This window comes from Bubalus bubalis, chromosome 22 (genome assembly GCF_019923935.1).
Source record: "Bubalus bubalis isolate 160015118507 breed Murrah chromosome 22, NDDB_SH_1, whole genome shotgun sequence".
NCBI lineage: Eukaryota > Metazoa > Chordata > Mammalia > Artiodactyla > Bovidae > Bubalus > Bubalus bubalis.
Window position 1 is genome coordinate 28,556,262 of NC_059178.1, and position 14,858 is coordinate 28,571,119.

General features: G+C 36.7%; 1 protein-coding gene across 4 annotated transcripts in view; it reads left to right on the top strand.

The window, feature by feature from the left end:
- The window catches only part of RBBP8 (RB binding protein 8, endonuclease), an 81,775-nt gene that overhangs the window by 54,282 nt on the left and 12,635 nt on the right, over window positions 1–14,858 (top strand). For all 4 annotated transcript variants that reach the window (XM_006079188.3, XM_025273665.2, XM_006079187.3 and 1 more), the window contains 8 exons: window positions 1,046–1,221; window positions 3,315–3,419; window positions 4,808–4,893; window positions 6,433–6,545; window positions 7,840–8,719; window positions 8,802–8,928; window positions 10,885–10,973; window positions 13,908–14,022. In XM_006079188.3, coding sequence (XP_006079250.1) covers window positions 1,046–1,221; window positions 3,315–3,419; window positions 4,808–4,893; window positions 6,433–6,545; window positions 7,840–8,719; window positions 8,802–8,928; window positions 10,885–10,973; window positions 13,908–14,022 — 1,691 coding nt within the window. The remainder of the gene's footprint in view (window positions 1–1,045; window positions 1,222–3,314; window positions 3,420–4,807; window positions 4,894–6,432; window positions 6,546–7,839; window positions 8,720–8,801; window positions 8,929–10,884; window positions 10,974–13,907; window positions 14,023–14,858) is intronic.

Here is a 14,858-nt window from a genome sequence, read left to right on the forward strand (position 1 = left end):
CTAGGTGTTCATTGGAAGGACTGATGTTGAAGCTGAAAGTCCGATACTTTGGCCACCTGATGTGAAGAGCTGACTCATTTGAAAAGACCCTGATGCTGGGAAAGATTGAGGGCAGCCAGAGAAGGGGAGGACAGAGGATGAGATGGTTGGATGGCATCACCGACTCAATGGATGTGAGTTAGGGTAGACTCCGGGAGTTGGTGATGGACAGGGAGGCCTGGCGTGCTGCAGTCCATGGGGTCGCAAAGAGTCGGAGATGACTGAGTGACTAAACTGAACTGAAATGAAAACTTACTGGTTCTCTTGTCAGTGTTTAACACTGGTCCCTTTCTTTCCATACCTATCTTCAGAATTCCAGCTCAAACCTGCAGATGCTCCTGCCTAGACTATTACAGCCACTGCCCCCTTTCTTTCTGTCCCAGCCAATCTTGCACAGTCCTGCTGCTAGACTGTCACATTACTGCCATCTCTAAAACCTTAATTCCTTTCCTCTTGCTTTCTAAATGATGTGCATACTTAACTCGAGGCTCTCCTTCATGTAGTTCCAACGTGTCCCTCTCTAACACAAGTACACGGTACTACTGCCTGCCTTTCTCAAACTTGCAGGATCCTCTGTGGATTTTCTCTGCTGTTTAAAATTCTTTTAATTTTCGCCTGAAGTACCACCAACTACACTTTCTACTTCACCTCTCACAATAATATTTTCCACCTGGTATTCTAGTCATTTGAGTATATCTCTGATCCTTGTATTTAGGAATGTTAGATGCAAGGAATTATTTCTCTTCCAACTTCATACCTGTGTTTGGCTGCTGTTGTTTATTCACTCAGTCTTCATGTCTTACTCTTTTGCAGTCGCATGGACTGCAGCCCACCAGGCTCCTCTGTCCATGGGAGTTTTCAGGCAAGGATACTGGAGTGGGGGTGCCATTTCCTCCTTCAGAGGATCTTCCTGAGAGTGTTCTGCTATAGCTCATACTATGTGGCAGATGTTTTAATAAATATTTATTGAACTGATTTTCTTTTAATTATCCTTATTTTCCACTAGGAATGATCAACCACATAAAGCAACTGATCTCGAATCTGAGGAAGATGTTATTCCAGATTCACCAATAACAACCTTTTCATTTTCTGGCACTAATCGGCTACGGAGAAAGGAGAACCTCCGCGTCCGATATATAGAGCAAACACATGCTAAACTGGAGCACTCTGGCTGTGCACATGGTGAGGATTAGAGTTGTAGCTTAGTTACCCAGTTCTGTTTTAAAAAAAAAAGTTTTCGTCTATTGTTAGGAAGATAGTCACTGTTCAGGGTAACGTACATTACAACTATAACCTTAACTTCCATCAGTGAAGTGACTGGGAAGGTATCTTCTGCCTCTGTTATGTATAGACATGATTTGCTCATCTGAATATGTAAACACTCAGCATTTTACAAATGTAGGGAATAGTTTTTTCCTTGTTATTTAAAAAATATCCCTATGTGTATATCTGAGTGGGATACAATGAAAGAGGAAGGTAGGCTAACATTGAGTTCCACCTCCTGTATGGTGGTTATTATGCTGAGTTATTTGAATACATTGTTACTGTATTTTATCTCTCAGGACAGGATTGTGGGGTAGCTTCTAGCATCTTCGTTTTATAGATGAGGAAAGATTTGTTCCTAAAAGGACTTAAATAGACTGTCAAGTGGATGAGTCAAAATTCAAATATAGATCTTCCTGCCTCTAAATTTTTGTACTTTGGAAGTATTATCCATAGCTACTCCCATCAAAGCTTTAACTACCTATTTTTAATTTTTCTAATGTGTAGCACTTGGTGGTAAATGAGGAAATGGTTTTATAATGTTTCTAGATTGTGGCTTATCAGTGGCATATTTCTTAATTCGAGGCGCCATTTCTGGTAAATGCTTTGAAACTACATTTTCATGTAGTCCTGAAATTTATCCTGTGGTGTGTCACAGTGCTCATTCCTTTTAATATTTATTCTAATATTATTTCTAATATTTATTCTAATTTAATATTTATTTAATATTTATATTCCTTTTAATATTAAGTAAATCAGTAATTAGAACTTCCATCTTTAACCTAAACTCTTTGTAACAAGGAAAGCATTTGAAGAGAAGGAGTATATCTAGTCTTAGAGTTATTTTTATAATGCAGATAAATTGTTGACACTAGCTCTGCCTTTAAAAGAAAATAGTAGTCTTAATTTTTGATATTGGAAAATTGACACCGTTTTTCCCCATTTTATATGAGCTTGCATCACCATCTAGTGGAAAACAAAAGCATTGTTAAAAATCTTATACGTAATTAGGAGCTAAAGTAAAATGTAACATCTTGGATCTAGAATGAACATTTGTGGGCCTTTTAGTCTGGTATCATACAGGACATGAATAACCACAGATGAGCATCAGCATAGTTTAGATCATGTTTAAATCTATCTGAAAGAATATCCAGAAAAACAAATCACAGCAATTTTCTTTTTCAGGAAAGTCATCTTGTACAAATGCTCTTGGTTTATCTCTTTGTTATATGAGAATAACTTGTAACTGTTTAAAACCATGTCAGTTTTAATCTTGTTCTGATCATTTTTACTTGGACTATGAAATTTTGGTTTTAAAATATCACTTTTGAGCCATGCAAATTATTTTAAAACTAATTTAATGACTAATTACTCCTTTTCTTTGTCTAATACCCATGCTTGTTTATTTTAAAATGTGTGTTTGTGTGTTAACCACTCAGTCGTGTCTGACTCTTTATGGCTCCATGGACTATAGCCCACCAGGCTCCTCTGTCCATGGAATTCTCTGGGCGAGAATATTGGAGTAGGTTGCCATTTAGTGCTTTTTAGGATAAGTTCTAGTTATAATTAGTAAAAATCTATTCCCCTTTACTTTGTCCTTCTTTTGGTTTTCTTTGAATTAAATCCTTAAATAGTGGAATGATTTCTGATAAAGTATGTTTCAGATTTCCTTCCAGAAAATGAAAACTCTGAAATAAAGACGAAAAGCAATATGATGCAGTATTCATTGCAGATGAACCCACTTATTTCCACAAGGAACGGTCACCTTAAAATATTACAACACTAGAAGGCTTAGGTCAGAAGAAGTTTATCTGTTCCAGTCCTCTTCTCCCCCACTGTCTTAACTTCCAACTTTTTTTCTTAGTGAAACTAAAGGAATAACCTCTTTATTAGACTGTTAAAGTTATGTCAATAAAATAAACTTCCAGTGCATTTAAAGATATTTGTATTGGCATGTTAATTCTATCATGATTGTTTGTTTATTTATAATCTCTCCTGTTTTTTTCCCTTAGAATTGAGAACAGTACCAAAGTCTTCAGCTCATCCACAACATAAACCTAAGGAAAGTGAAATTCTAGTGGCTGACACTTGTGATCAGAGTCAAGCTCCAGTGGCTAGTAAGCAAGATACTAAGATTATAAATTGGTGGGCAAGAGTGGCCAACCATGTGAATTTAGACAATATTTTAAAATATTTTCCATATAATTTTGTTTGTATTACTTGTTTAGTAGTCTTTTTCATATTGGAAAGTAATGTATCCTGTTATTAGTTCATATTAATATCCGTGGGCTTCCCTTGTGGCTTAGATGATAAAGAATCTGCCGGCAGTGCAGAAGACCCAGATTCGATCCCTGGGTCAGGAAGATCTCCTGGAGAAGGGAATGGCTACTCACTCCAGTATTCTTGCCTGGAAAATTCAATGGACTGAGAAGCCTTATCCATTTTAATACAAATTGTTAGTAATTTTAAGTAAATAAGGCTTTACTATGGTTTACTCATTCATTCAACAAGTATTTGAGTGCCTACTGTATACCAGGCACTAAACAAAATGTTTAACCTTATAGAGCTTACAGTCTCGTTGGGGGAGAATGAAAGTAAATATGTGTTAGAGGAAACAGGAGTTCTAAAGAAAAATAAAGCAGGGTAAGAAGAGATTTTAGAAAGTTTCACATTAAAAAAAAGTAACATTTGAGCAGAGACTGAGGGAAGAAGGTGAGTCATGTGGATTTCAGGGCAAAGGGCATCCCAGGTAGAGACATCAGTGAGCACAGAGGCCTTGATGTGAGGGTGCTCTTTGGTTTGTTTGAAGAACATTAAGGAGCTCTTTGTGGGCAGGGCAGAGTGAGTGAACGGGAGATTGTTTTGGGCAACTCAAGAGGAAAGAGACTGGTAGCTGGAGGTTTGCAGGATGGAGCTGAGGATTGCAGGATGGAGCTGAGGGTTGGTTAGAAATCAGGAGTTTGTTTTTGAAAATATATTGTTTCAGATACTGAGTAGACATTCAGGTAAATATTTTGATGGGTAGGTGAATGTGAATATAGATGAGTCTAGGATAGAGGTTGTTAGCATGTAGGGGAGATCTGAAGCCATGAGACTGGGTGAGATTGCCAAGCAAGTGAATGATGATGGGAGAAGTAGTTCCAATACTTAGACACAAGGCTCTCCATCACGGAAAGGAGTGATTCTCAACTGTATTGTATTTTCACTCCCAGTCTAAAAGCCGTTTTAGACTTTTTTCCCCCCTCCAATTACTTTCTCCATGGAATTTTAATATAGCACAAGAAATCCATTTAATTATATATTTTTAATGATAATTTTTTCAGTGGCAATAAGCCTGCAACGTACTGCAATTTATAGTAGTTCTGGCTTTATAAAACAAAATTTTTAAAATTGTTCAGTGCCATTTTGTAAAGTGGTCTTTTGAGCTTTTTATTTGCTTTTTTGTACGTTTTCATATGGCTAGTTTCTACAATTGTATAATTGTGTTTTTTTCCCTTAAACTTAGAACCACATGGAAAAAGCAGTTATCCTCCTGATAATTTAGCTACAGTAGTTGCTGAAACGCTTGGACTTTGTGTTCAAGAAGAATCTGTAAGTAATTGTTTAGTTTGGTAATAAATATGAATTAATTAGTGTCCTTTGAGGTCAGTTTTTAGAGAATTAAGCAAGAGAAAAAATTTTTTATCCAAAGATTATTAGATAAAGAGAACAAAATTGATGTCACTAGAAAAGGCCCATTTATATTATTCACTCCAGGCAGTTGCAGAAAACTCTGCAAGTCTTTAGAATTCTTGGGATATAGGTTATGGGTTGAGTCAGAATTTATAGGGAACTCTGCTCAGTGTTATATGGCAACCTGGATGGGAGGGGAGTTTGGGGGAGAATGGATACATGTGTATATATATGGGTAAGTCCCTTTGCTGTCCACCTGAAACTATCATAACATTGTTAATTGTCTATACTCCAATAAAAAGTTAAATAATGAAAAAAAACTTAGCTTAGAGGGTTTAGCTAAACCTCTTCCCTGTCCTCTCTCCTCCCTACACTGTTCCAACTTAAAGAGAAGATTTAAACCTTTAGATTGAGTTCAGAATTTATTGGGTCTTTTTGACATCCTTTAAACTGGGCTTTATTTGGAAAACAGACTAAATTCTTAGGTCTACTACAAATGTTTTAATTCATCTTTGTCCTTACAAATGCCAGTGCAGTTAGACCACATCCTTAGGGATTGAGTCAGAAATTAACCCCATGATTTTCTTTTCATTATTTAGTGCTTCCTTACATCAGATACATTCACTATTTTTCTTAACCAATCTCTAAAAAATGGAAGCCTTGAATTCATCAATCTTAAGGAAGCTTCATTTTGATACAGTTTTGAAACATATCCCTTTGCTTTAGTCAGTAAGTGTATATAGGCTCTTATAAAGTTTTCTTGCTGTTGAATTTCCAAAATTGAATTGACTTTTGACTACATTTGAATTTTTTTTGTGTGGGGGCGGGGTGGGATGGGGTTCTTTCTAGTTTTAAAACTGACTTCAAGTGATGGTGGTTAGTTTTTACCCTTTGAACTCTAAACGTTTTAACTTTTTAAAATCCCCTCCTACCAATAAACTTGGCATGTCAGTAGTTTAGACACCAAATCTATTGAGGGAACTGCTCTCTAAAGATTTGCTGCTCAAAGTGTGATCCACAGGCCAACAGCATCTTCATCCCTGGAAATCTGTGAGAGAGAGAAAATCTTAAACCCAGCCCAGACCTACTGAAAGAGAACTTATGTTTTCATAGGACCCTCAGTTGATCTGTGTGTATGCAAAAGTTTGGGAAGCACTGCTCTTTAAATATCCTTTTAAATTCGTCTCCTATAAGTATAAATAATCATCTCTGTTCCCTTCCTTTCATCTAACTAATCTGGTTTTTTAGAATTAGCAATTATCAGTCTGCTTTCTGTCCTTAAGAATTTACATATTCTGGATAACTTACTTAAACGGAATTACATGTGTCTTTTGGGTCTGGTGTCTTTCACTTAGCCTATTTTCGAGTTCATCTGCATCACAACATGTATCAGTATTTCATTCCTTTTTAAGAATAATCCTCCATTGTGTTTATGTACTTTATATTTTATTACTGAAGGAATCTCGAGGCCCTCAGAGCCCTCTTGGTGATGAGCTCTACCATTGTCTGGAAGGAGATCACAAAAAACAAGCTTTTGAGGAATGTAGAAGAAATAGTGAAGATAATTTAAGGTAATTTGGGGCACTTTGGTAAAAACTTATAAACTGTTAATGAAATTCCATTGCAGCGAGTTCCACAGATTTAAACTGTTTCTCTCCCTCAGCTTGTTATTCTGGTTGTATTTTTATTTAAAAAAAATATTTCCCCCAGTTTATGACCTGTTGAGGGCTTTTTGCATTACTATAGAGATCGGGATGTTACTATTAGGTTCTTTCTGTACTTCTGTCAAGCAGTGCCTCAGAGGTCCCAGCCTCATCTCTTTTTAGGATCCGGTCATCCCTCCTGGATTTGTATTTTCTAAAACTGAATGTTGTATGAAATCCATCATTAGCTCTGATGAACATTCAAGATTGGGATACACTGTTGCTTTTACTAATTTTAGAACATCCATTAACTAACAGTACTATATTTATGTAGCATTTTGCTTCTTTTTTAAATACATACATCACATTTAATTGTCATTATACTAAGTCATTAAAGTAGGTTTTATTACCCCCATATTTTACAGTCAACATAAATGCAGCCGCACAGAAGTTAAATGTCTTTAAGGCCACACAACTATTAAGTGGGCTTCCCGGGTGGTGCTAGTGGTAAAGAACCTGCCTGCTATTGCAGGAGATGTAAGAGATGCAGGTTCAATCCGTAGGTCGGGAAGATTTTCCCTGGAGAAGGGCATGGTAACCCACTCCAGTATTCAGTATTCTTGTCTGGAGAATCCCATGGACAGAGGAACCTGGTGGGCTACAGTCCATATGGTCACAAAGAGCCAGACATGACTGAAGCGACTTAGCCTGCACGCACAACTATTAAGTAAGAAAGTTGGGGCTCTTAGCCATTCCACTTCTTCAGACTTAACCCTAATGATCTTTCTACTACCCCAGATGTCTCCTCTGCTACAGGCAGGCTGGGTCATGAGTTATGTTCTGTAGTATAAGAATTTTGTTTCTTGGAGTTAACTCTTGATAAGATTTCATAACAACAAAAGAATTTGAGATTTGTTCAAATATTTTCTTATATAGTGAATTTATTTAAGTTACTTAGGAAAAATATTTATAGATAGGAATATCATGGTTATTGAGATAGGTTTGCTGTATCATTTCCCTCTGCTTTCTGTCAGCCAAATAAAGAGAAGCCAGCAACTGTATTGTATCTTAAATTTTGGTCAATGATCTGCTTCTAATATGTGGATAAAACCTTACTGTTAATAATTCTGTATTAGCAAAAGTTTTCTCATTATGCTTATCTTTTAATTTTTACCCTGTTTCTTTAATAGGAAAAAAGTTTTACCACTCTTTATTTTTTTAGGTTTTCAGATTCAAAGACTCCTTTTCAAGAAGAATTGACTACTCGGGTATCATCTCCTGTATTTGGAGCTCCCTCTAACGTGAAAAGTAGTTTAGGTTTGAATACAAGTTTGTCCCCTTCTCTTTTAGAGACTGGGAAAAAAACCCATCTGAAAACAGTGCCCCTCAGCAATACTTCTGCTCCTGGACCAGAGAAACCTAGATCAAAATCTGAAGATGGAACCCTTATCACACATCATCTTCTTGGGACTGAAGTGAACAAGATCCCTAGTCAGTCATCTTCTAATAAGCAGATGCTTATAAATAAAAATACAAGTGAACCTGTAAGTGAGCAGGATAATATTGGTCACAGTAAAAATACTGATAGAGATAAACATGTGGTACCCCTGAAGTCACTGGGAGGCAGAACCAAAAGGAAGAAAATTGAGGAAGAAAGTGAAGATGAAGTAATCTGTCCCCAAGCCTCCTTTGATAAAGAAAATGCTTTTCCTTTTCCACTGGATAGTCATTCTTCCATGAATGGAGACTATGTGATGGATAAACCTCTGGATCTGTCTGATCGCTTTTCAGCTATCCAACGTCAAGAGAAAAGCCAAGGAAGTGAGAACTCTAAAATCAGATTTAGGCAAGTGACTCTCTATGAGGCTCTGAAGCCCATTCCAAGGGACTCTTCCTCAAGCCGCAAGGTCTTGACCGGGAGCTGTGGGCTAACCAAAGACTCCCCAGAAGAGCCCTGTTTACAGGAGTCCCTTTTCCAGTCCTTGAGTAAATCTCCAGATAATAAAACACTGTTACAAATAAAGGAAGAAAACCCAGTATTTAAAATCCCTCTTCGTCCACGTGAAAGTTTGGAGACAGAGAATCTTTTTGATGACACAAAGGTATGTGTTCAATATTCAAAGATTTTGATTAAAATGGTAGTTTGTGATTTTTCCTAGATGCTAATAATTTTTTCTGTTTTAGGGTGCTGGTTCTCATGAGCCTATAAAGATAAAAACCAGATCAGTCCGTGGAGCATGTGAAGTTGCATCAGTTCTTCAGTTAAATCCATGTAGAATTGCTAAAACAAAATCTCTACAAAACAACCAAGGTATGTAAACTATAAATAGCATTTCCACTCTCTTTTTAATGAATTTATATTGAGTATTGTAATTTATTATTTACATTCTTTGGATAGATTTCATTGTTTCTGGAAAAAATAGTTTATCTCTGTGTTTCTGTGTTTATAGCACAGTTCTTACTGGTTTCACCTTAAAATTTTCCTGCTCTTCTACTTTTTGAAAAAATAAATTGATTTTAATAAATTGATTAAATCTTTAATAACCTACTTTTATAGGTGATTTTATAGATTTAATTCTTTTATGTAGTTGTTTCTTGTTTTCTTTACAAAAAGAAAGCTTTAAAAATTTAAACTATACAGATTTTTAAAATATAAAAAGTAGAAATTTATCATCCAAACCTTGTTCCTCACCATATAGATAACCAGTCCTTTTTTTGTATTTACATATATATATCTCTTAACTAGTTGTATATACAAATTTATATGGGTTTTTAAACTTGTTGTTTGAAAACATTGTTTGCCCTTTCATAATTTTGCTGTGTTTTGAAGTCTTTTTGGTTTTTTTAGCTCCCAAATATTTCTGTACTTCATATGCAGTATTTATTCCTTATTGGAAACATTGCTTCATCTGCGTTTATTTTCCTTTTTTCCTGAAGCTCATTCTTTAGTAATTCTTACAGTGAGGGTTTCAGTTTCTATATAAAAACATTTATCCCTGATTTTTTTTTTAATCTTTTTGTTTTTATTTTTATTTTTTCCATGGTTGCTCTAGGGATTGTGGTATACTTACTTAACCTTTCACAATCTACTTTTGAGTTTATACTGTACCACTTTATGCTCTATAACTGTACCTTATGTAGTTGTCATGTATATTAATGTACATTGAAACCTCCTCCAGTGTTACAGTTTTAACTTAAAATTTTTTTTATTGAAATAAAAATCAGTCATTAAAGTGTACAATTCGGTGGTTTTATGTAGTCACGATTGTGTCAGCATCACTGTACTCTTAGGTTTAGAACATTTTCATCACCATACAAAGAACAGTACCTGCTTGCTAGCAGTCACCTTCCATTTCTCTCTCGTCTTCCCCAGTCCTAAGCGGCCACTTAATCTACTGTCACTATAGATTTGCATATTCTGAAGTATTCATATAAATGGAATTGTACAATATATGATATTTCATGACTTCTTTCACTATTTCAGTTTTTTCACTGTTACAAGTAATGCTGGTTTGAACATTGATATATAATTTTGTGTGGATGTAAGTTTCATTTTCCTTGACTTATACCTAGAAGTAGAATTGGTGGGCCACATGCTAACTCTGGGGCTTCCCTGGTGGCTTAGATGGTAAAGAATCTGCCTGCAATGCGGGAGACCTGAGTTAGGAAGATCCCCTGGAGGAGGGCATGGCAACCCACTCCAGTATTTTTGCCTGGAGAATCCCCATGGACAGAGGAGCCTGGTGGACTACAGTTCACGGGGTTGCAAAGAGTCAGACAGGACTGAACGACTAAGCACAGGACATGCATGCTAATTTCTTTTTCCAGAGGAGCTACATCAGTTTATATTCCCACCAGCAGCATGTGAGAGTTCCTGTTTCTCCATATTCTCACCAACACTTGTTTTCATTGTCCGTCTTTTTGATTCTAGCCATCCTATGGGTGTGAAGTTATTAATATGTCTCAACTGTGCTTTTGGTTTGCCTTTTCTTTGATGGCTAATGATGTTGAGCTTCTTTTCATGTGCTTACTGGCCATTTTCATTTTCTTTGAAGGATTGTCTATTCAGATCCTTTGCTTATTCTCAGTCGGAGTAATTGTCTTATTATTGAGTTGTGAGAGTTCTTTATGTATCCTCAGTGCAAGTCCTTTATTAGACACATGATTTGGAAATATTTTTCTCATTCTGTGAGTCCTATAATGTTTTAAAGTGATGAGAATTTTAAAAATCTGTTTTTAATTGTGTGTTTTTTTCTCCTTATCTAAGATGTATCCTTTGAAAATATCCAGTGGAGTATAGATCCAGGAGCAGACCTTTCTCAGTATAAAATGGATGTCACTGTAGATGATACAAAGGTGAGTTAGAAAGTAGAACCAGAGCCCATGTGGTTATTCCAGTGTGTTGTTAGTCACCCTGCCCCCCGATTCATTCTGTGACCTTGAGACAGTCACACACCTCCTATAACCTTCATATATTTATTCAGAAACGTACAAAATAATAACATTTATTTTCCAATTTTATGGTATTTTTGAATGGGTAATAATACTTTCTGACTTTTTAGAGACGTTTGCTGAAAATTATAGTTTTAAAATAATGTCAAATGCTAATTACATATTAAATAACTATTTTTTATCAAAATAATCTATTGTATGCATTGATTAACTTAACATACCTTCAAGAAGTAAATTTCATTTTTCCTAGTTGGCTGTTTCTTTAAATGCTGTGTATTTTCTTTTGAGTTAAAATTCATAGCAGAAATTACTTTTTTGGCTTGTATTTAGGTTCTACATAGTTTGAGAAGTTCTCTTGCACATGGTAGCATATTAATAAAATATTTAACAGTTGCTAGAGTAAGAGAAAAGGAAAGATATAAGCATCTGAATGCAGAGTTCCAAAGAATAGCAAGAAGAGATAAGAAAGCCTTCTTCAGTGATCAATGCAAAGAAATAGAGGAAAACAACAGAATGGGAAAGACTGGAGATCTCTTCAAGAAAATTAGAGATACCAAGGGAACATTTCATGCAAAGATGGGCTCGATAAAGGACAGAAATGGTATGGACCTAACAGAAGCAGAAGATATTAAGAAGAGATGGCAAGAATACACAGAAGAACTGTACAAAAAAGATCTTCATGACCCAGATAATCATGATGGTGTGATCACTGACCTAGAGCCAGACATCCTGGAATGTGAAGTCAATTGGGCCTTAGAAAGCATCACTATGAACAAAGCTAGTGGAGGTGATGGAATTCCAGTTGAGCTACTTCAAATCCTGAAAGATGATGCTGTGAAAGTGCTGCACTCAATATGCCAGCAAATTTGGAAAGCTTAGCAGTGGCCACAGGACTGGAAAAGGTCAGGTTTCATTCCAGTCCCAAAGAAAGGCAATGCCAAAGAATGCTCTGACTACCACACAATTGCACGCATCTCACATGCTAGTAAAGTAATGCTCAAAATTCTCCAAGCCAGGCTTCAGCAATATGTGAACCGTGAACTTCCTGATGTTCAAGCTGGTTTTAGAAAAGGCAGAGGAACCAGAGATCAAATTGCCAACATCCGCTGGATCATGGAAAAAGCAAGAGAGTTCCAGAAAAACATCTATTTCTGCTTTATTGACTATGCCAAAGCCTTTGATTGTGTGGATCACAATAAACTGGAAAATTCTGAAAGAGATGGGAATACCAGACCACCTGATCTGCCTCTTGAGAAATCTGTATGCAGGTCAGGAAGCAACAGTTAGAACTGGACATGGAACAACAGACTGGTTCCAAATAGGAAAAGGAGTTCGTCAAGGCTGTATATTGTCACCCTGCCTATTTAACTTATATGCAGAGTACATCCTGAGAAACGCTGGGTTGGAAGAAGCACAATCTGGAATCAAGATTGCCGAGAGAAATATCAATAACCTCAGATATGCAGATGACACCACCCTTATGGCAGAAAGTGAAGAGGAACTAAAAAGCCTCTTGATGAAAGTGAAAGTGGAGAGTGAAAAACTTGGCTTAAAGCTCAACATTCAGAAAACGAAGATCATGGCATCTGGTCCCATCACTTCATGGGAAATAGATGGGGAAACAGTGGAAAAGGCAGAGGAACTAGAGATCAAATTGCCAACATCCGCTGGATCATGGAAAAAGCAAGAGAGTTCCAGAAAAACATCTATTTCTGCTTTATTGACTATGCCAAAGCCTTTGACTGTGTGGATCACAATAAACTGGAAAATTCTGAAAGAGATGGGAATACCAGACCACCTGATCTGCCTCTTGTGGAAACAGTGTCAGACTTTATTTTTTTGGACTCCAAAATCACTGCAAATGGTGACTGCAGCCATGAAATTAAAGACGCTTACTCCTTGGAAGGAAAGTTACGACCAACCTAGACAGCATATTCAAAAGCAGAGACATTACTTTGCCAACAAAGGTCTGTCTAGTCAAGGCTATGGTTTTTCCAGTGGTCATGTATGGATGTGAGAGTTGGACTGTGAAGAAAGCTGAGGTCCGAAGAACTGATGCTTTTGAACTGTGGTGTTGGAGAAGACTCTTGAGAGTCCCTTGGACTGCAAGGAGATCCAACCAGTACATTCTGAAGGAGATCAGCCCTGGGATTTCTTTGGAAGGAATGATGATAAAGCTGAAACTCTAGTACTCTGGCCACCTCATGCAAAGAGTTGACTTATTGGAAAAGACTCTGATGCTGGGAGGGATTGAGGGCAAGAGGAGAAGGGGATGACAGAGGATGAGATGGTTGGATGGCATCACTGACTCGATGGACGTGAGTCTGAGTGAACTCCGGGAGTTGGTGATGGACAGGGAGGCCTGGCGTGCTGCAGTTCATGGGGTCGCAAAGAGTCGGACACGACTGAGCGACTGAATTGAACTGAGACTAATCCATAGCCATCAAGAAGTCAAATTTGACTTACGAACTTTTCAGTGAACATTGATGTTCATTTCTGTGAAGCAGATTAGGGAAGAAAGGAAGCTTCAGGGATTTTGGTAATATACAGTTCTCTCTTCCTTGGCAGCAGTCCTTTTCCTGGACTTGAGAGATGATGCTTGTATATCAAAGATAATACATTAGGTTTAAATGCCTGTAAAATGTAATATATCTATATTCCTTTGGGTAAAAGTAAATATTACTTAATGCTACTAAAGTGTAAGTGTTACACTTAAAAAATGGTTAAAATGGTAACATTTATGTTACGTATATTTTTACCATCCCCTCCCCAAAAATATAACTATAAGGTCATAAAGGGATAACAGTTAAAATTTTGAATTTTTAAACATTTATTCAGGATGGCAGTCAGTCAAGATTAGCAGGAGAGACAGTGGACATGGACTGTACGTTGGTCAGTGAAACCATGCTCTTAAAACTGAAGAAGCAAGAGCAGAAGGGAGAAGAGAGTCCAAGTAAGATTTGGTTTTTTTTTTGTTTTTGTTTTTTAATACAAAGTGGAAGGAAGTTTATAGTCATACCATTGCACTGAAGAGCATAAATGACCTTTTCACCATAAACCAGTTTTTCCCCTGTTCTACTAATAGTAGACTTCTCTTTAGTAAAGCTTAGTTTCCATATTACAGCAAAAAAAAAAACTTTAGTAAAAATAATTTTTATTTTCAAAAGAATTCAAGTTGTGTCCAGGAGTCAGCAAACTTCAACCAGCTGCCAGTTTTGTCAGTAAACTTTTGCTGGAACCCAGCCTCACTCACTTGTTTAATTTATTGCCTACGGCTGCTTGTGTGACATGGCAGCAAAATTGAGTAGTTTCTGCAGAGACCTTATGGCCCCACAGGCCTAAAATATTTACTGTCTGACCCTTTAAGAAAAAGTTTCCTGATCCCTCGTTAAGATAATTTTTTCATAAAAGTTGTAAAGGGAATCTTCAGAGTCCTGTTTTAGAACTATTATTTTCCAAAGCAATTTGATAAGGAGAAAAAGGAGGGATTCTACTGAGAAGTATTAGTTGTTGTTCAGTTGCTAAGTTTTGTCCACCAACTCTTTTGAAAAGTATTAGTACAGATTTGCAAATAAGCAGTAAACTCAGACTAATAGTGTATATGATGAGTGATTCTGCCGTTTTCTTTTTCTGTAGAAAAGATTTGGCTAAACTAGGGGTCTACAGCCCTTTGTAGTAAGAAACTGATAATTCTTTATCTAAAGCCTTGATTTTCTGAAAGAGGTGGGAACGTGGAAGGATTTGGGTTGGCACCACCTTAGCAGTGTTTCTGACTATAGAGGCGTGTGA